Here is a 22,764-nt window from a genome sequence, read left to right on the forward strand (position 1 = left end):
GGGCTGGGCAGTATCGCGATAGATGTATTGCGATAGTATCTGGGAGATACTTTAAAGTACATCTGTCTCTGTAACGAGATACATTTGACAGATGTATCGCTTGTATCGCAATACTTTGCCAGACTTAGGTATCTTGATACATTTGTCGCCGTTTCTCCGATAAATTTAGAAGATAAAGCCATGTGTTTAGTGTAAGTTTCTTCAGAATTTATAACATGAACCCGCGTATATATCATAATCCATCACAATCACCAACATAAAGAAAAGCCCGTGGTTTAAAAAACGTTCGTTGCAAGAATAACAAAATAAGCTCCACTTTAGCATAGCGAACGGTGTAAAGGATAAGAGTGAAGAAAAGGTAAACGGCTTTGTTGTCAAATCTCCTCACACACTGCGTGGCTCAGAAGCATACAAGACGACAGTTTGACACGCGCCCTCACGGCAAAACAGGGCTCATTTTGGGAAAACGTCTTTTGTTAAGCATGGCCGATAGTCTGTACCGTTCAGCAACTCAGCAACTGCGCCTTCCCCACGAAGCACCGTTTGGGAACAAATGAATTCCTATAAGTGTCTACCTGTATTCCAAAACACATTTTCGACGTTTCTGTTTTCTTTGTTTTTTTAGAAGTATCTTAGGGATAGCCCGTAGCATGAAAGACAAAGGTGTCTTAGTATCTGTATTTTGGTACTTAAAATACATACATCTATCTCAGTCTGCATTCTCGAATACTTCTTGGAGTATCTCTGCCCAGCCCTGGCACCACGCTTTACAAGTATCGGCGTTCACCAGGTATGACAAATCACGTTTCGGGATAGAGTATACGGCGTCGCCTTTCACATTTCCTTCTTTCTAATACGCAATTTAGTTTTGATAGATTTGTACAGGCACTCCGTTTGGGACAACCAAAGTTGTCGTTATCCACGTAAGCATCACACATTCAAACATTCACCAAGCAAACCTCTTTCGAGGTAGAGATGCGCAAAAATTGTGGGTTGCGAATGGAGACGTCGACCAATCAATGCACATCGGCAAAAGTTTGGGACCCAACTTCGTACTTCTTGTTATACACTCACACCGTCATCATCTTCCCTGGACTCGCACCGTCACATGCCTCGGTGGATGGCGAAGTTGTTGCTGCTCTAAGAAACACACACAGGGGCGCATGCTTGTCAGAGGGAGAAAGAAAGAAAGAGAAAGAAGACATCGGAAAAGGAACAACAGAGAGGTCCAGTCTGGGGTAATTGCTCTTTTCATTACTCGGGGTGGAAGAGTAGGTAGGCAGTGGGAATTGAAAAATAGACTGAGAAGACATAACACCTTGCAAGTAGAATAAACGAAAGAAAACTCGCAGACAGATTGCTGGAGAGACTAATTAAGTTGTTACTTAAGAGGAACAAGTTCGTGGGTAAATCCTTAATCAGCGAAGACACTCTTCCGACACCGCCAGAGGCGTGCTTTTTCCTTGTACGACGGTCTCGTTGGTCATACAAAAACTGTCTGGAGTTATCTTCCCAGCATGTTTGAAACAAGCATGATTTGAAAATGCCTGAGGCGCAGACACTTCTGTTTTCATGCCTGCAGCGAACATCATGTTTTTTGTGTTTTTTGTTTTTTTTGTGTGATGGAAAACGCAAACTTCAGAAAACGCAGAATAGCCTTCGTGACCTTAATTTCTTTTTCTACGCTATCCTGCCGGTCCCGAGAACACATAGTAAAACATGGACAGTTGCCGCGTGGTGCCAGAGTATCTCTCGCTGTTTTGAACGTGAAGCGTTCTTTGGCTACGTGTTCGGCATTTCGTGAAGTCCGGATAAAAGCGTGGACGCGAGACATGACACTGATTGGTTGACGGGTGGGAGAGGAGGAGTGAGGTGCTTCACGCTGATTGGTTAACGGGGTGAGGAGTAGCTTGACCACCTGGGCGTACTGAGGGAGGGGAGTTCGCGAGTATGGAAGGCTCTGGAAGATCGCCAGGTTTATCAGCCCGCTTAGCGGTAGTATCGCTCCATTCTAGGAACAGCTACCGAGTGTACACGTGGTACGCGTTAAACTATCGGATGAAGAACACCGTGAATGTAAGCGTCTGGAAACTCAGAATATCGCTAAACGTTTTCAATACTAGGACGTTTCACATATGCAACACAATCGCGTAGCAATTGTTTCGTCAGGTTATAACCAGCGACAAGTTAAGATACGCAAGGCGTTCCTTAAGTTGTCTCCGCATCTTTTTACTCAACGAAATTGCGGTATCAGACGATAAGAACGTTGACTGAAGAAGCAAGAAGTGTGAACTGTGTTTCTTAAGCTGACCGGGACCACATAGCACCGGCCAAATTGTTCGTCTACAGCGGAGACAAGAAAACACTTCCCTCGAGGCAGACCCCTCTGGCTAAACAGACCAACAACACACTTCCGTTGGACGTCGTAGATCTTGTAGTTGCTCAACAGGCGATTTCGAATCGTTGAATACGACGCGGGATACTTAGACGCGGAAAGCATACTCGTGGTCTCAACGAGTTCTGTCGGGTTGTGCCGTGCCGACGTCCACCGCAGATGGCCGATTTCGCGATCGTGACGTATCAAGGCAAATTGCGGCGAGATAACGCACGGAAGTTCAATAGGTTCACTAACCGCGCGCGGCCAGTTCCGCGGTATGCGCTGCGTGGGGTACGTAATTGTTCCACGGACAGCGATGATTTAGTATATCGCGTTCATATCGTCTCGGACAAATAGGTGCATTGTGTTTGTCGATGGGCAGAGAGGGAGAAAGAGAGAGGCAAGGAGGGAGGCAGGTAGCATTATGCTCTGTTCGCCCCTGAAGTGTCAGTGCGGTGGAAGCTGTAGGGCTCGCTGCACAAGTCATTCGATTTCCTGTAGCCACGTGATCACGCCGCCGCCAACCACTCACGAGCAGGGAATGGGGCCAGGTGATGAAAGGGAGGCGTGTGATTGGTCCTGCGAGGACGTAACTCCCACCGCACTGTCAGCTTAGAGGTGGACAGAGCATGCAAGGTTGAAAACACAGGCACGAAGGGCAGGCGCTGCACGCATGTACAGCGGCACGAGCAATAAGTACATTTCGAGATACAAACATAAAAAAGCAGATAAGAAAAATAAATGCGTAAATCGAAGAAAAAACGAGAATCACAGAGCGAAAACCCGGGACTAACACAGGAATAGAAACTGAGTAAAGACGTAAAAAAAAGATACAAAGTAAAAGCACAAACGAATAAAAACGAGACAGCTTCGGAATGACTCTCGCCAGTTTCCCAATAGTCACACACACACACACACACATCTCGTTGTTTTATTCCTACTCCGAAAAGAGACGGGGAAGGATAGAGGGAGAGAGATAGAGAGAAACGAGAGGTACTACCATAATGGTTCCGTATAAGAGAAGGCGAAAATTACGGGGTACGCGACCGCTTACACATCACGTTTCTCGGGTCGACATGTGCATGCACATTGCCCCTCCCTCCCCTCTTTTCCTCCCCCTCACTCCCCCTCTCACTTCAACCATTTCTCATGGGCGTGTGCGGGTGTCTATCCTCCGCTTCGCCGTAACTCGGCAAATAGAGAAATGCTAGGGGCTCCGTTGTCCCAATCGGAGAGGACGTCACTCTTCGCGGAAGGAGTGCACTCCCGAACGACACGTAGTCACGTGTCTTATTCCCACGCTTTTATTCGCTGGTTGGGGTCAGAACCTTCGCTGCTTGCAACGCTACAACAGAACCGAGTGTGGACACCGTTCACCCGCGAGCTGACCCCTGGACGCTACGAGCTCGGCGGACCAAACCATCCTCGGTCACGTGATCAGGCTCCCGTCCATACCCACGCGCAGACTGGAGTCACGTGACGAAAGGGAGGCGGCCGATTGGTAGTCTGGCGAGCGCGTAGCTTCCAGTGCGCTGTCAGCTTAGAGACGAAGCGGAATACAGCATACATGTACGCGCGTGTGATTGTTTCGCCGATTGTTGCCTCCCCCAGAGCACGTTTCCGATCGTGCGCCCCTCTCGCGGGGCCCTGTTTTCTTCGCCGCCGCCCGCTCCTCTCTGTTCCTGTTTCTGTCCTTGTGGTGCCTGTGGCCTTCGTTCCGCTGCTGCGTGAGCCTTTAAAACAGAAAGCGAATGGCTGCTGCATGGCTATTAAGCAGACGCACGCTTTAGATTTCTGCGTTCTTCCTCCCCTGCGTTTCGAGTTCCGTGAGCCAATGGTGCGCTGCCGTGTAAGTCCCGGGTTAAGTCGTGATAGCGTCATTTGAAAAGCCGCTCGGGGCGGGAGATGCGCTTTCGGGCAATGCCTCTAGAAGAAAAAAAATAAATACATAAGTTGAAGTCGTGGATGTGATTGCGGAGTCCGCACTGTGTTTTGGGGGTGCTATGTACGTATGGGAGCCGATAAACGCTGTGGTGAAACGAGCAATAGGGGCTACGGTCCGCCTCGTTGTCCAATCGCAAGTCGCGAACTCGCTGTGTCAATGTGGTCTGGGGTCACGTTTCTGGCCAATGATCGGGCGCCGCGAACGTGCAGCGTCTCTGCGTTTTTGTTTTCTTCTTGTCTAGGTGGAGCAATCGAGCGTTGGGAAAAGGCCGAGGTACGGCGCAGTTTTCTCTGCTCGCGGCTTCATCTCGCTGTACAGACACCGGCTGTTTGTGAGAAAAGACGGCATTGTTTCTCGGCTCGAGAAAATATACTAAGCTTTCCAGGAAGCGCCAACTCCGTTAGAACGTGACGATAGCGGTTGGGATATGACAGGAACGTTCGGGAACATGAAGCTACCTGGATCAAAATAGCAAAGAAAAATACGATTTTCTTGGTTTTTTTTTTTTATAAATCGACGTTTACATAAGTCTATTATCGTCGAAACAAAAACTGACATTGTGGGGCGCCTGCAGCATTCATTTCAGCCAAAAGTAAAGAACGAACGAGAAAAACGAAACCACAAAAAACGCAAGACAAAAGTGTACGTGAGACTAGGGACTTGAGATGACAGATCTCTTCCTTGCGCTAGTGAAAACAGCCGCCATCATCTCAACCCCAGTCTATCTATACTAGATCCGCCAGCGAGCGCAGAGCAGTCGGACAAGAGAGTCGAAAACGAATTCTCACGTGTATTCTGTCAAATACTGGCACTGGCAAATGTCGTCTTGTAGCGATGCGATTTCTTGACCGTCGAACACACAAGCGCTTAAAGCGCCGTTCACACATATGCAATTGAGTTAGACCGAGAGAGACCAGACCGGTTTTTAAGCCTCTTGCGACGTCTTAGGACCAGCTCCGCTGCAACGCATCCGGTCCTAAGAAGTCGCAAAAGGCTTAAAAACCGGTCTGGTCTCTCTCGGTCGTACTCGGTTGCAAGAGTGTGAACGGGCCTCTAAAGCTATAGTTCAGCGCGAATAAATAAAAGAAAAAGAAAAAAGAAAAAGAAACGTGGTTGAGTGTTGCCGTTGCCTTCGCGAAAACGCCCACATAATTAGTGCAAGAAAAAAAAAAAAAAAGCCAACGTCTTTTTTTGCGAAAAAAAAAAAGGAGGGAAGAGCTGCGTCACGCGGCGTGCATATTTCCTCTGCGTATACGCTCGGACATTACGCGACTTGAGTGCGGCATCTGTCGCATCCGGAGTGACTCTCAAAGCGGGTAACCTGAAGCGACCACGACTGACAGACCGCAGCTCCGGGGAAAAAGCTTCGACTACAATGAGCGTCCCCGATATCATTCCCGCGCCTCGCAGCAGACGTGGGCCTCGCGGCTGAAAAATGTTCGATGGTTATCTTTGGCCCCAAACACCGAGTACGTCCCCAACTTCTGCCACTTTTCCTCCCCGAGGGGCCTATATACCGCGTGCCCTTCTCCGACCACCGAAAGTAACGAGGATACGCAGAAAGGCGAACTTCTGCCCTACCGCCCGCCCTGATCCGACCACCGAAACTTACGAGATATACGCAGAAACGCGAACCTCTGCTCCTGTTTCGATCCGCGCGGGAGATTACTTCTGTATTCGTTATTCTACGCAGCAGACGACAAATCCACCAGGCAACCATAATCCGCTGTTTGGCGGATTTGCTTTTTTATTTCCATTAATTACATACAGTATTTTGCTGTCTAAAGGTCGCGCTTATTTTTCAAACTTCCGTAAACGGCTGCGAATGTGAAGGTATAGGCCTCGTATGGACATTTATGAATGTCCATAGGAAGGAGAAACGGCACACGTCGACGCTCGGTTCTTCGCGCGGTCATTTGATTCAGTTCAGGTTCGGGTGGCCTCAAAAGGGTGACACTTATACAGCGATGCGACATAAGCCACAATCACGCTGCTAATTATACATCGCGCAAAATTCGCGTTGTTTGCTGCCGAGATTACGACAGGAGTATCTGCGGACAGGCCTCACGCATATTCCAAGCGTGTTTGCTTCACGGATATGTCTGGTTCAAACATGTTTGCAGACATTTTTTGTGTGTCCAGTGTGACGGAACTGCCATACAATTAATTGACGCCACAGATAGGGTTTGCACATGGTATAGCTTGTATGAAGAATGGACCTTTTCCACATACCGACGGCACCAGGCGGTGGCTGCAAGAAGTAAAAATCGAGGAAGTGACCTTCCTGCGCTACCACGAATCGAAACTGGGAGCTACGCTACCAGTTGCTTCGCTCTCTCAGCTGCGTCGCGTGCCCAACGCGACTTTAAAGAGGGAAATCCGTAGCGTTCACCCAAACGTCGTGTTTTTCTTTCCGTCCACTTTCTTTTTCTGTGTAAAACAATTATATATATGCGGCAATCACGTGTTCTACTCGTCGATCTACAGCCTCATTCCGAATTTCCTCGATTTTTCGTGCCAACTTCCACCGCTTGGCATCGGGTGCTCGCGCGTGCGCAGAACGCTTCTCGGAAAAGGTCCATTAGCTGTGTGACCGCGGCTTCGTAAACTAAAAAGATAAGCACGCGAAAAAAAATGTTCCGAACGCAGTTAGGCCTCGTCTCGACTTGGAACCCAGTTCTGCTTTAATTCGGTGGGTATCTCGCGTCACAGATAGAATGTAACCGAACCAGAATGGGCCATTCTTTATTTTTTTTTTTATGTGCGCCACCCGGTAGCCGTATTCGCGTGCATTTCTATTTGACACGAGCGACGCATCACCGCTCGGCGCAAACTCGGACCCAATCAAACGCTTCGCGCAGGAAGACATGCCCAAAATATGGCGGCTCACAGTGTTGCTCGATGGGCTTTCAAAATGATTCTATTGCGGCCGCAATGCACCGGTCATAGCTAAAAGCTCGAGGCTGGATACGGTTTTTCCCACGCTCTGCGAAACAAACAATCTAAATATGCATCGCCTCTCAAAACGGCCTATATTGACGCCTTATAAACATAATCGAAAAAGAAGAAAAAAACAAAAAAACATAGCGGGCCCGCGCATACACCTAAATGCTCTAAGACGCCCTGTTTCCTGTCGTTGGGAGTCACGTGGGTTTCGTATCTGGTACGTGGGACGAAAAAGAAACAAAAAATATTTCAACCTGGAATGTGCGAGAAAATCTAGGTGAGGCAGAACAAGAATGTGTGACAATCGCGCATTTTTCGTAAACAATGCAGCGTGGAGAGATCAGAACTTAGAAGAATGGATAGTTGGGCGAGTTGGCGGGAATTCATCGTAGGAAACGGCGCGAAAAACCGATGAAGGCGAAGAGGAAACACAGGGGACGAGCGCAGCGCTCGTCCCGTGTTTGTTCTTCTTTGTTTTCGTCTATTTTTCGCGCTGTTTCCTATGATGAGATGAAAACGATGTTGGGTTCAATCTCCGCCCCTGCCCGTTTCAATTTGGATGAGCATCGTACCGGCGTGCGGTTGTGTATCACTGCTGCGTGGTGCACGTTAAAGACCCCAGGCTAGCGGTTGTACTGCACTGGGCATACGTTGCTCATCTACAGTGGGTAGCAACGTCGCCATGTTCTGGCAGACTAACCTCCTGCTGTATAAATCAACTAAAGACTAATTTGACTTTGACGTTGATTTGACAAAACGATGTTTTACCGCGAACTAGAGATGACGTCATTCGAGATGGCTCCGCCTTTGTGGAAAAAGGCGTATGGATGCTTTCAGGCTGCAGCTGTCCATGGGCGCCGTCATATACCGACTTTCAGTTTTCGTTTCCTCTTTTTCAGTTCGCTTCACTTCATCATTGCCGCAGCAGGACAGGTTATTGCCACTTTAGGTCCTACTGTGTCCTTCTCCCCAGCGAATGCCTCTGTGAAGGCTCCTCAACGCCCGCCTCAGTGGCCTGGCATCTCGGTAAGACAAGAGAAGATCGGCATGGTGGCTTAATCTGGCGCGTGTTTAAAGCGTTTATTTGCACCGAATGCAAAATGCAGGAGGGCTCGAGGTCGCTGCTTTGAAGCGTTCTTCCGCAGAACGAGCGCTCGCCCTAGAAATGCAGGTCTCAATGCCAGGAGCGCGGGCAAGCGCGCGCGTGTAGCTCTGGCTGCAGTCTCAGCTTACGGGTGAACAGAATCTAGCAGAACTCCCAAACAAAAAAGCAACAAAAAACTTCTTTTTTTTTTCTTGACGCACACATGATACACTTGCGAAGCAGTCTCTAAATACCCCTTACAAGAACAGCGCCCCGATTGTTAAGTCACTCCAGACTACGAACAATGGCACGCTGTCCTCAAAAGACTCGGAGGAAAGCACGCACACGCTTCAGCTCGTTCGCCAAGATGGGTGGGTAACCAACGAGCCTCTTTCGTCAAACTCGACGTCAATGCGAGAGAGAAACATTTCCTAACCTCTTCTTTTCGTTTTCTTTTTTTTAAATATTTGATGTGTGTGTGTTTTTTATGTAGTCATCTCGGTCTCTCATTGGTTCAGTTTATTCAATCGAGACCAGCCTGTCAAACGCAGAAAAGACCCCCCAGATCCATAGACGCCATCTTGAAGGCGTCTTCAACTCCCAGTAGTACCTTTATCGCGAGGTCGGTATTATTAGCGAGAACATTACGAACCACCGGTGCACTGAAAACGAAAACTAAAAAAAATAAATAAAAGAGATAAAATGGTTTACGAAGTAGAGGGGAACTGATACTCGCAATTGCAAACCCTCGACAGCAACAGTCGCAATAAATGTGACAAAGCTTCCTAAATAAAATAAAAAGAAACGGGAAGTGACAGACTCGGACGCACTGGGCTCAACAATCGGCGACGTCAGGAAACCGGTGGAGCGTCCAAAATACGAGGTGACGACAGTCCTTCTTTGGGTCGCGTCACGGGGCCACGATACAAAGGAGGGACCTCCGTGCGAGGTGGCGCCCTCTCTCGGCGGTGAGGGGAGCAACTCAAAGGGGGGAAATATAGGTGGGGGGGACTGGGGAAAATTGAGGGACACAAACACGTACCACCAGTGCCTCCTCCTCAGTCATTCTCTCTCTCCCTCTACTCCCCGCCCGAAAGGGGGCCAACGCAGACCACGTCGCGCCTGTACGAAACTGTCGCCAATCGTGACAGTTGCGTGAGGTCAACAATGGGCCCGTATGTCGTTTAGGGGAGTCGCGAAGCGTCCACAATGCGACTAAAAACTAAAAAAAAATATATATATATATATTATTTTGTCTTTTTTTTAAATGACACCACCAATATTAAAGAAGAAAACGAAGCTAGGGGCAAAATCATTTTTATTATCAGCCATTGTGAACTTCCGAGTCTATGACTGTACTCCGATCCGCCTTACAATGGAGCGCAACGGATGCTACGAGCCATCGAAAGCCAATCCAGCGCTGTGAACGTGTCACGTGACCATAGGCCCTGGCCGCGTCTCACTGCGCTCCTCTCGAATGTCACGTGACCCTCACACGTCACCCGATTGGCTTCGATAGATCGTAGCGTCCGCTGCGGTCCATCGCAAGATGGATTCAGTCTGCTCGCGGTATTGCGCTGGCGAAGGCGCTCGGAGAAACGTCGGCCTAGAATTCGCTAGCGGACGGTTATTTTTCGAGTGCTGCTTACGAGCTTTGATCGCCTTTGTTATGTGCACAGTTTTGTTTTATTGAAACACCGTGTACTTGTTTGCTGTCTCCCGCGTTTTGTCGGCATAGTAGACGCCCTTACAGTGCGTAAAATGTTCAGGGATTTCCTCGATAACGTAGCATTTTAGTAACGTAGACGCTGCCAAACAAAAAGTAATTCTGCGTATGTTCAGCAACGGTAAGTTTGTCGATCCGAAGGGGTGCCCGAAGTCTCCGCTGTCGAAGAGAAGCGTAGCCAGTGCCGTAGGACTGCTTTTGTGAGGTCTTTAACGTGCGTCACCTATGGCATAACGCAAAAGTAAAGCACGACCGCACGCCAGTACGATTCTCATCCAGATCGGAACGGGCAGGGGGTGGAATTGAAACCTGGGATCTACGGCTTCTGCAGCGCGATCTCTCGCTCAACCATCTCCAACAGCACGACATCCACCGCGGTGTGAACGGCGACACACCAGCTCGGAGCACGTGGAGCGAAAGCTCTCGCAGCAGAACCCAGGGATCCTGGGTTCAATCCCCATCTGGATGACCATCGTACCGGCGTGCGGTTGTGTATCACTACTGCGTGGTGCACGTTAAAGACCCTAGGTTAGCGGTTGTACTGCACTGGCTAAATTTATCATTTACAGCGAGTGACTCGACGCAACTTCGAAATGGCTGACCAACTACACGCTGTCTAAATTTCGCCACAACCCCAATTATTATTGTTGTGAACGGTGACAAATCAGGGACAACCCCAGGTTCTTGACGAATTAGGGTTCCGCATTTGTAGATCAGTATTTTTATACGTAGAAATATTTCTAACGAATATCGCGTCTATTTGTGTATTTCGGGCGATTCGGTTTATCTTTGTTGAGGGAGTGTGTCGAAGTGTGTGCGTGCGCGTGTATGTGTCTCCGCGTCCACGGCTGCGCGAACATCTACAGTTTTTGTTAAGCAAAATGGAAGTACTCCAATGAGCAGTATATCTCTTCTAACGAAACCATGCATTCAAGGCGCTCGAGCGAATGATTATAGAAACATAAATTAAGGGAAGAACAACCGGAACGCCGAGAACATGGCAGGCGTATAAATTCAACGTGATCCATGGCGCGGCAAGGTTACAGGAAGCTTTAAAGGTTTCACCGGCAGATGGTTGCGCGGAGACTACGACCTCACGATGAAATATATGAGAGCGTAAGAAATCAACGACCGAGAAATGGGAAAAGAGAGAGAGTGAGAAAGGAGCAGAAACAAGAGGATATCACCCAGCCCTCCGGGTCGGCGTATGTTCTTTGTCTGCAGATTGGCTTAGAAAGCAGCTACGGTCAGTGTCAACTTCAGCAACGCATAGGGTGTGGGGAATGCCGAGTATATTATTATCGCCCGCGACCAATGAGCCTGCGAGATTAGCCAATAAAAATGACGATGAACGACGAATGACGACGAACGAATGGATGAACAGCGAATACCGCCATCTGAGCGGCTAAGGACTCTGACGGCAGCATAAGCAGGAAGAATTGCAACGCATACCGAAGTAAGCGAACAGTTTGCTATAGCTGCATAATTTATTTCACGAGTTTTGTACGGCACTGGAAAAGGCAGGGGGCCCGAACGCGTATAGCTTTCCATACTCCAAGTGCCTTTCATGCGCGAGTGCTCCTGCGAAAAAAAAACGCTCCTTTAGAGCTACGCTGTCGGGGCCGTGATTCGGTTAGCCTCGCACACAACTTCGCTAGACGCAGCATAGGTGGTCGCGACAGGTGCGGCGAGCGAGAGGCCCGTAGTCCCCTGACGGAAATGGTTCTTTCCACCGAATCGTTTCTACTCTAAAACAATTAAAAGGCGACCAGAGTTACGGGCATCATCCGCACGCAATTCGGAGTGCGAAAAAAATAAGTGCGAATTCAAAGAAAGTTTTGAGATAAACGAAAGGAATGTACGAAGAAGAAAGAATGAACAAAAACGGCGAGACAAGAAAAACGCAATTTCTGAATAACGCTTCCTCTAAACCGCGCATGAATCAGATCAGGGGGGGCTAAGCGGCCTGATTTACGGCCACGTGGTGTCAGTCGCATGCGCATCTGCGCGGGCATGCGTGGAGAAAGTCATGCTCCGTCATGCGCATGCTCACGCTTTGCATCACGCTACACACCGGAGAACCCCTTCCCGCTTGCCCTTTTTAGCGCCTCCTCTCCCATTTACAGAAACCTTCCCCTCTTACCTCTTTCCTTCCCCTCTCTCAGCGGCGTTTGAAACAAAAGAGAAGAGCCTCGAGCGGCGCGGACAGATTAACGCAATAAACACGGCGGACGAAAGAACAAAACGTGAGAGAAACTAAGCAAAATACAAAACCGACACAAGTTCTCAGCGTCGGCCCCCACCTTCTCTTCGAGTTCTGCGTAACAGCCGCACTCGAGCTCATCGGTGTAAATCAGACATGGCGGCTAGCCGGGCCGTTGTATCCGTACGGATGTGCACGTTCCTTCTCGAGAAAACGGAGCGGTTCACGGGTGAGGAAACCAAAAAGCGCGCAAACAATTAAAAGCGCTTTGAGCGACTGCAAGAGCAGGCAGGCTATTCGGCCGGCTCAATGTTGCCTCCATCTGTGCGCTTCGTGAGAATTTCTCGCGTCTCGGATACGTCTCATGGGCTGCAGAGGTTGCGAAGATGAGACACACAGAAAAAGAAAGCAGTGTTAAGTGGAGGCGCAGAAAGTTGCGGGGGCGGAAAGAGAAAAAAAGGCTCTCTGTTGTAGGGACAACTACGTGCGTAAACTTTCTCACCCGTTTCAAGACTGCGTCTTTCGGTCTGTGACTATTAAAGAGGCACACTCCGGACGCTTGTGACGTAACATGTGTAAACCCGAGTACTGTAATCTGCATACACTATCGTGGAGCGAGGCTAACATATTGCTTTGGCTGCACCGGAAAAATGCGGAACTCTCGAAGTTCGTGTGGTTCGTGTGGTTCGTGCGTCATATAGATCGATCGAAAGGAATTAGCTGCAAATATATCCCATTTTTATGCGTTCTTAAAGATATCTTTATAATAAGGGCAACAACCTTTGTTCAATAGTTCCAGTGGGGTTTGTTTTTCGACGTTCTTATCGGAGAATGCCGGAACCTCATTGGCTTGTGGGCGATAATGAGATACACGGGATCGGCACCCCTTCCAATTTTTTAACTAACTGCCAGTTACTTTAGAAGTATTATACCCTTTTTCCTGAGCAGTAGTGGAAGCGATAGAGAGAAACAGCGGGAAAGGGCAAAAGTGTTTTGGAAAGAATAGCAGGTCTTCTTCAAGAACGGAAATTGACTGTCTGTGAACAGAGAGGAAGAGGAAATGAATTTCAAAGAAGGGAGGTCAACAGCGAAACGTCACAGCCCCCTAAAATCTTAATGTTTTTTCTCAAAGTCATAGCGTCTCGCTGGGTGCTTGAAACCAGCACAAATGCCAGCATGCAAGACTAAAACCAGAAAAAGAAAATGTTCATTTAATGCTTGGTCTGAGCTCGGACCACTAGCAGCTTACCCAGGTGAGCGTAGGAAAAAGTGCGGCTAGATTCTACCGCACTTCGCCTCCTGCATTCTGATATAAAAGTATTCTACGAATGAGAAAAGAGAATCTGTTTCTCAAATTAAACGAACAGGGGAAGGAACCAACGTGGTTGAGAGATCATAAAACAGACCCGAAGGCCCGGGTGTATTGTCTATTAAGCCACGAATACATCAGTGCAAGAAGAGAACTAAGATATCACTATCTTTATATAATTACGCGAAAGCTCATGCAAACATGCACTTGGAGGGGAGGGTACAAATCCCCATGCAAGCCTGCCCACACAACAGACACAAACATGCACAGATGCATACATGCGCGCACACAGCTACTTGCACTCACACTGACGTATACAAACATACGCACACATTCAAAACTTCACACACATCAGTAGACGGGACGATCGCAAGCAAAAACCTCGGTCTCAAACAAACCACACGGCGCGCGCGGATCCCGATTGGTCCCCTCCAACAGACCAATCCAAGAGGGGCAACTCCAAATGCACCTGGACTTTTCCATAATCGACAGAGCGCAGAGCTCTGAATCACGGGTTGCGTGAACCCACCTCATCAGAATGATAATAATAACGCGGCAGACCGATAAAAAAGAAAAGGAAAAGCAAGCTATAGTACGGTAGACGCTTGGAGCACGCACATACAAAGCACATAGCAAACGTATCTATATACATGAATAGAAAGAGAGGCATCAAAAGGGGAAAAAATATGGCGGCCGAATCCCGCGGTATAGAATCCATGTTGCCGTACCCAGTTTCATCCCGACGATACAACGCCGGATCGTCTTCTTGGCCTGAGGGAGGACGGGGGGGTCGGTTACGGAGTTTGCGGTTATGGGGACACGTCGGGAGGAAGGAGGAGGGGGGAGGGGGATGGGTGGTGCATATTGCATAATGCGTAATGTACGACGATGTCGGCGACGGCGTCGGCGATCGGGCGCGGACAACCAAAGAGGCCGTTTATACGCCCGGTGATGGTGTCCCGTGTCTGCTGGCGAGAGAGCATCTGCCCCAACTGTCCCGGATCACGTGATCCGGGGGGATACATGTCGGTTCTGGTGGTGGCTTGCTGGCTGGCGTCGGTCGGGGCGTCCCGCCATGCGATCCTCGAAGGGCGTAGTCGCGGGAAATCGTCCCTATCTCATATATATATAGTTTTATTTTCTATCTCGTATAACTGTTCATTCAGCGCGTGTATTCGTCTTCGTGTGTGCGTGCCGCGTTTTGATGCTTGGCTCATACAGCTGCATAAAACCGCTGTCTCTCGTACGGGTTTCTTTTAATTAAATCCACCGCACGGCTTGGCTTGGCTCGTTATACCTGTTTTTAGTAAGGCGCTTTTGCGCCACGACCAAGCCAACGTCGCGGATGAACGCCTCGTTGCAAAGCGACGCGAGATATACGTTTTGATGTCAGTTGATGGCTCTTTGCTTTCTCTTTGCAAGTCACAAGATGAAATAAAACTACCGTACTTTTGTTTTTAAGCTACCCCGAATGTCTACTACACAGTAACTGACAAGGTAAGAACGGCGAAACGGCGGACAATGTAAGAGCGGCATCAGTTGTGCCACTTCCAGCACGAGCTTCCTACCTTCGACAATGCTTCGAGTACATTGCTGCTGGTGTACTTACTACTCTATTAGTTTACTACTCTACTTTGGGAGCAACCGTTATCTCTCTTCTGCACCAAATGAGACCCCGCGCGTGATTTCACAGGCCAGTGACTCAGCATGTCTCGCCAGGGTGAATAGGTACTGGGAAAGTGGGTGCGCACTCCCGTGCAAGCAGTTCAAAATAAAGAGCGCGTGACGTCACACTCTGTGAACAGTCGGGAATCAATGAGAAACGAGGGAAGCGTCGGACTCACCTGGCGTTGGCAGGACTAGAGCCGGAACCCATGAGGGACGCCGCGTTCCACAGGCGGCTGGCAGATCTGCAAGAGCATAAAGGATGGCGTCACTACAGCTTTCACCAAAGTTAACACCGCCTATACTGTACGTTTCAAACTAAAGGCTGGTTCGCACGCAGCACCGTTACGCGCGAGTCACCTCAACATCCGTGTCTCCAATGTCGTGTGCCGGGCTTTGTCCTCGAACCGGTAGCCACACGCTCAGTAGGGACCTTTAGCAAACCGTTACCGGGTTCCGCGTATACCGCACTACCGGAGCCTTTGAAGCGTGCCTTGAAGCGCGCGCCCCGTGGTCACGGTCTCGGGACTCGGATGACGACAACTCTACATTGGGGTTCGCTGCCGAGCGTCCTTGAACGCAATAACTGAAAAGGACTGAACAGTCGAACGCTCTCGCAGTACTTGCCTACAGTCTGTTTCTGCGCTCGGTCTCACTGTGATGACACCGAAACTAACTCTGCCCAAGCTTGGATTGTACCGTGCGAAGCCCCTCGATACTTCATTTTACCTGTAACGACAACCGATTCTCATGGCAAACACATTATGTTAGCACAAAAAAGGCGTCATTCAGTTCAGTCTCCCATTGCGCGCCGCCCATTCACTTCCTAAAACATGCACCATATAGCAATTGGCGCTTCAAAGAATGTCGCTACTTGTAGGAGGCTCTTATCCAGGAACTTTAGTGTTATGGGCGAGCGCCCCCTATCCGAGACAAACATGCCTATAGATTTGTAGCTCCCACCTTCGATTTCATTTGTAGCTGCGATCTTGAGCGACTAGGACTGCACTTCGTTTCAGCTTAGGTCCAGAGGCAGCAGGCGCTACGAGCTGATTCGATCATTCAACCAGCTTCATAAGAGTTAGTTACTGGGCCTTTCCTGTTTATGATTGGTTCAGGGATGAAAGAACGCGCACAAAAACAGGATGAATACCATTACGGTGTGCTTTTAACGCTGCCTGATATGTCCCATCAGCTTCTACGTCGGGTGCTTATGAGCTTAGGGCGAAACGAAGTATGGAATGATAACCAGGCAAGTAGCCGGGGGGGGGGGGGGGGGGGGGCGCTTATGGGGCCCGGGTCCCTCCCCCCGAAATCTCCGTTTTGCTGGGACCTCCCCCCTCCTCCTCATACAGCATTTTGTTATGGGCGCCCCCCCCTCCCCCGGCTACGCGCCTGGTTATCATTCCATATCGCCCCCCCCCCCCCCCCCCCCCCCGAAACAAAATCCTGGCTACGTGCCTGATGATAACTCAAGCTTTAGAACGAGTATGACTGTGCGGAAATCAAAGAACCCCTATACGTTTGTAAAACATTATCTTTCGAGTGGTTCAAAGGCTGTGCCTAATTGAAGACGGTGCGCAGCGTACACAAACTTTGCGTGGAATCTATCTCCAGGAGACAAAATTTACGTGATTCGTCAATGAGTGAGCGGCCTGTGGCCAATCCGGTGTCTTTTCGAACTTCCGGATTTTCTTTTTGCTGGGCATGCTTTTGAGCAAAGTAGGATCGGAGAATTATCAAACTTGTGCCATGCTCGCACATCCATCTCATCACCGTCATCTACTATCCCCAAAGCCAAAATGTCTAACGGACCGGAAGTTGGCAAAAGCCGCTCGCCTATTAAAAGCGTTATTGACTGCGTAAGTGTAACGTCACGGGTCCAAACAAACCGTTGCTACGGTGGCTGTTATGGACAAATACATGTGGCTAGGTTTCGCTACTAAAACCTGACCGTTCAAAGACCATGAGTAGAATTTAAACTTTAAAATATGACATATATAGAAAGCTCGAATGTCATATATGTTTCGACAGAAGTGTGCCGGTAATCGCTTGTTTCTCAAATATTTACGACTGCAACTTCCTGCCCTCAAGGTGCCTGCAGCAGACGATGAATGCAAGAAGTATGCCATCTGCAACACGCCGGCGGCGAAGCCGGCGCCGTCGTTTGAATCGTGTGAATCAAGACAATATTTTGATATTGAATTCGATGGAAATATAATGAGTTTCAGACACCTAAAAGTATTCGTAGTGGGGTGCGATGCAAAATATGGTTTATCGAAAGTCCGGGCGTCGATCGAGGTGATCGTCTGCTAAAATATTCCATTGCACTCGTGAGAAAAGCACTTCAGACGATCGGTTGAGATCTCAAATTTTGTTTGCGGAGTCGCGCTAGGGGAGGTTGCTTCGTACTTGGTCATTACCATCGCGTGAAGAAAGATTTCCGCAAGACCCCAAAGCGCGAAAGAACTGCATAGAAAACATAAGGTGAGTACATGTAGCACTGGCGGGCAGTTGCATTGATATAAAAAAGGGCAAAACCAACCGAGAGCACGTAAAACCCACATTATGTTCGGTAAAAACGTCTTAAAATACGGCGCTATGTGCGCGGTCAAAAGCGTCGCTGCGGTCAGCTTTCCACGATTGGCCAAATCATGGGCATATGAGCACTGTCAGATTGTCAACTTTGACGGTGTTAGTTTCGGATTGCGATGGCTCCTAGCTTCTACTGCGCTTTTTGAACACACCATCGAACTCGTCGTCGCACCCGATAGTAAGTAGCCAGAATAACAACTGGTAACGTCACGGCGAGGTAAATTTTAGTCGCAACGTCACGGAGGAAAACCATAAGAGGGCGCCACCGAAACATCTCGGCGCTAATAGGGATTTTATATAATTAAAAGCGCCGAAAAAGACAAGGACAAAGAAGTGGAACGACACAAGGCGCACTCGCAACTGTTGTTTATTTCGAAAAGTACATGCATTTACAGGCCCCAGAACCCTGTCAGTCATCAGCGTGTCCCTCGCAACGCTTCTTTCAAATAATCAAACTCACTCACTCAAAGAGTGAGTTTAATTATTTAAAAGAAGCGTTGCGAAAGACACGCTGATGACTGACAGGGTTCTGGGGCCTATAAATGCATGTACTTTTCGAAATAAACAACAGTTGCGAGTGCGCCTTGTGTCGTTCCACTTCTTTGTCCTTGTCTTTTTCGGCGCTTTTAATTATTGAAAGAACCATGAACCAACTGGCTCAACTTTCCACTTTGCTAATAGGGAGTATTCACTGGCGGCCATAGCTGTGTGCGCGAATGCTGAGCGCGCGCTGATGGCGAGCTTCCACAGTTGTTTCGCCACGTGCATTCCGCACCATCAAAAGTGCCGGTCTTAGCAGCCTATTGAGTGAACTCGTTCTGAGCATGCGCTCTAAACAGCACCCACAAATATGGAGTCCAGTGAATACTCCCTATATTAATATATTATTACTATAATATTGATAAAGTAGTTGCATGCAAGTTGTAGTGAGAGTGAAATCCAGCTCAAACTTCCAGTAGTCTTACACGGCTATGGTAAAACAGCGTTGAGAAGTATGCCTGTGTCCATGCGTTATCCGGTTATTTTGTTTATGCTCATATGTTCATCACGTTTAATGATATTTTTCATTGTGCTCTTCATGTGTTCTCCTGTTCGGACTAGATTTTAATTTAGTATTTAGTACAAGCCTCAATAATAATAATATTAAACGACTTACTTCGACGGCGTACGATTTGTTTCTCATGCTGGCCTGCACTACGCCGGTAAAGCACCTCAGGTCGTCGTCATAACTGATCTGCATGACGTGGTTTGATTTTACGGCATTTTCATTACTCTGAACTACGCTGGGTTCTTCACAGAAAAAGACCGCTTATTGCGGAGGCCTCTACGGCCATGCCGATGCACTTGTTTTTGTCGCTCGTTTACCGACGCAATTCAATGATGACGCCCGCTGCAACAGAGGCCAGCAAATCTATCGAGTCGTCTGCTGCCAAAACAAAACGGATTGTAATACTTCAGAAATGGCTTTCATCATTGCAATTCCCCACTGTGACGGCAAGAACATCTTCATAATTAGATATCAAGAAGTTAGGTTGCTTACGAAAAAAAAATGCATTCAATTGTAAGCAAAAATCTAGCTTCATGTGGAGTCTCCACGCATAAGTCCATAGCAACGTCCCTAGCAACGGTTTGTTTGAACCCAGACGCCATGTTGTGACGTAGTCACTTACGGGGTCAATTGTATGGCACTTTGTCTTACGATCGTATTGGCACTAAAAACGTGATTTCCGCAGTTTAATGAAAAAATTCAAATAAAATAACAACCTTGGAAATATTTAAAACAAAATTTCGCGTCATTTTCTAGCTTTCATAGCGCAAAGGAAGCTTCCATGGCGCCGCTAACTCGCTCTGAGAGTGCCCCCCATTCGCAAAAAATGAAGAAGGATATTTGAGACACCTTCTGAGTTCCGGGAACATGAGTGCAGATAAAAAGCTACCTACAACGAGAGCCACATGAACAGAAATGGCTTCCCCCCTCCCCCCCAGACACACACATGCACACACGCACAGGCACGCGCACTCGCACACACACACACACCCACGCACACACAAGAGAAAAGACGCGAAAAAGCGACCCAGGAAGCCAACGAAGCTCGATCCACGAAACGTCTCACGAAGACACTCGGAAGGCAGATCGGACGGGAGCAGACGAGCGAATCAAAACGAATCGACTCCATCTTCGCCACGATCGACTTCACCGCAACCCCGTCGGCCTCCGTGCGCGTTTTCAATCTACCCCACTCCCCCCTCCGTGTCCAGCTTGACGTATTGGCCAGCCTCTCGATGAACAGAAAACCATCGGCCCGTATTGCGTGGCGTTCGTCCGAATTCCACCTCTCGGACATCACGGCCCGTTCTTTTCCCGTTCTGTCTTCCAACCAGTCTCTCTCACTCTCTTTTATTCTCCCCTACATTTGTTTTTGTCCCCTTTCCAACGCATTCTATTCTCTCTTTTCCGGGGCTTGTAGACCCCGGTTGACCTTTGGACGGATAGCAGCGGATGCTACGAGCCATCGCTATCGATCCGTCTTAACGTGAAACGGGGTATAAATAGAAACAACGAATAATTTTTAACCAGACTTTTTTACAACAATTTTTTTTGTCCTTTCTTTGATATCCTTTTTCTTTGACGCACTGTCTCTTTCCAACACATAAATTACGAGGCTGTAGTGTCGAGGTTGCAACGTCAGCTAAAGACGGCCGACCTGAGGCAGGCCACACCCTGCACGTATGGTGCTTCCCCGTTCGGCTAAGACTCGGCTTCAATCAATGAAAAGGCGAGTTTTAACCAAACGCTGTCGCAGCACTCGCTATCGTACAAAAACGAAAGATGGACGTAGAAGATAAATCTGAGCTTTAGTATTGCGTATGCGAGCGAACACGAGGCCTGTGCGTTTGCGCTAGCGTTGCGTGTCGCGCATGCGCGGAGCCAAAACTGGTGTCTTGGATTGGCGCATGGCGACGAAGCGAAGGAGCAGCGCGGAGCACGCTACGCTAGCCCAAACGCATATCGCCTGCGTTTGCTCCTATAGGCAACACTAACCGCCGAATTCATAAACCCCACTTCCATTGAGGCGCCCCTCCACTTCCTCGCGGAAGGCGCGAGGGCCGGCGCTGGGCCAATCGCGACGACGGATGAGCAGCCTAGGCCGCCTATCCGCCTATCCAACACAGAGCCAGGTTTTCTGTGTTGTCCTTATGCAGATCGCAAGTACGTCTGCTTCCTTTGCAGGGGATCTGGTGACGTAAGAATGCCGCGCTCTGTTTGGCTCTGACTGAAGGGTAGTGGGTAGACCTCGAAGCAAGCTACCTTGAGGTCTACCCACTATCCTTCAATCAGGGCCGATCACAGCTCGGCGTTCTGACGTCAACACAACCCCTGCGAAAAAAGCAGACGAACTTTCACTCCATATAGTCTCGGACAGCTCAAGAAACGGCAGGGCGTTTCATAAATAAACAATCCGTGCACCGCGTTGGCCTTCTTTCGGTGACGTAGAAAATCAAACCTTCTTAGCCTTGGCCTGTAGGAAGTGTTACGCTTTCTCTTCCTCAGTTCCCTCATTTCTTTCTTCACTCTATGTGCTCTACCCTTGCCCCTCTCATCCTTTCCACAATGGCGCCTCTCTTTAACGTCGCTCTCCCGCTCTTTCCCTTGCCCGTTTCCGATCTCTTCTGGACGCAATCATATTCCCATTTGTCTCGCGGGTTCGGAGCTCGGCGTTAGAGTCGCGAGCCTCGACGGATCGAGTCCCGGATCCGCAGCGATCCGTGCTTGACATGCGGAACCCCCCTTCGGGTTCCGAACCGTCGGAGCTGGGTCGTGTCCCTCCAAGATCGCGTCTCTTTCGCGTCCGTCAGTTCCGAGATGGACAGCCACGGAGGGGAATACGATTCTAGTCGACCCATCCTCGACTTGGCTCGGTCCCTCTTGAACACATTTGTGGGATCGTTTTCTTGTTATGCGCCGAGAAAGTGAGGGAGAGAAGGAGAATGGAGTGCTTAGGGACGTCAGAACGCCGAGCTCATGGTTCGAATGATTAGTGGGTAGACGTAAAGTTAGCAGCTTTTGACTCCGCTGCACTCCCTGAAGGCTTTAAAACGCGGAACGCGGGCGTCCGGAGTTGCTCTCGGATTCTAACGCGTTCGACGTGTGAAGTGGAGTCAAGAGCAGCATTATCTTTAGGCCTACCCACTAATCGCTCGAATTTGAGCTTGGCGTCCGGACGCCCCCGCGCACTTTCTTCTCCTTCTCTCTCTCTCAGTTTCTCGGCGCATGGATTATAAACATTGTTTTCCGTTTTGGGGTTTATTTAATCTCAGATTGGGTGGCTTTTAATGTCAATCTGCACTGGTGTGCAAAATGTCGGTGTTTATCGGGGCTTATATCGAAGAAAACTGGACATGGGTATAAGGGATTCTTCTACCTGGAAACATGCACCGGACCCTACGGGAAACCGTCCCGGTACCGATGAAATAATAAAACGCGACAAGGGCTGTAGTTTCAGGCTAAGAAGCAGTCTCGCGGACGGTTCAGTGCGGGCTGTGTTCAGGGCATGGTGCAAGGTAGGTGAGGAAGGACATGCAGCGCGGCGAACACTGCGGCGCGATCGACCAGATAATGTCCTCATGGTACGCGCTCGAGTAGCCTCAGCCAACAGCGTTTCAGTCGCCCGTGCAGCGCAACTGAGTAAAAAACAAACAAACAAAATAAAAAGTGTTCGCTCGGGCGCGCGCTCTGCTGTCCCTCACAGCGTGTGCCCTGACCTCGATGCCTTGACGGACGCTGGCTTGAACAGCGTAGCAAAGATCTCCGCTTCAACGCCCTCATAAAATTGTTACTGCCGCCGTTGAGGCACGAAACCATAGACCTTTCAAACAAAACAAAAAAAAAGTGGGGGGGGGGGGGGGGGGGCT

General features: G+C 49.1%; 1 protein-coding gene across 1 annotated transcript in view; it reads right to left on the minus strand.

Annotated features, from left to right (window-relative positions):
- Window positions 1-15,378: 15,378 nt before the first annotated feature.
- The window catches only part of LOC8031904 (dachshund homolog 1), a 101,264-nt gene continuing 93,878 nt past the window's right edge, over window positions 15,379-22,764 (minus strand). Inside the window, exons 2-3 of the mRNA XM_040207285.2 lie at window positions 15,435-15,500; window positions 15,379-15,385 (exon numbers count right to left, since the gene is read on the minus strand). Coding sequence (XP_040063219.1) covers window positions 15,379-15,385; window positions 15,435-15,500 — 73 coding nt within the window. The remainder of the gene's footprint in view (window positions 15,386-15,434; window positions 15,501-22,764) is intronic.

This window comes from Ixodes scapularis, unplaced genomic scaffold, assembly GCF_016920785.2.
Source record: "Ixodes scapularis isolate PalLabHiFi unplaced genomic scaffold, ASM1692078v2 PGA_scaffold13__105_contigs__length_92229423, whole genome shotgun sequence".
NCBI classification, from domain to species: Eukaryota; Metazoa; Arthropoda; class Arachnida; order Ixodida; family Ixodidae; genus Ixodes; species Ixodes scapularis.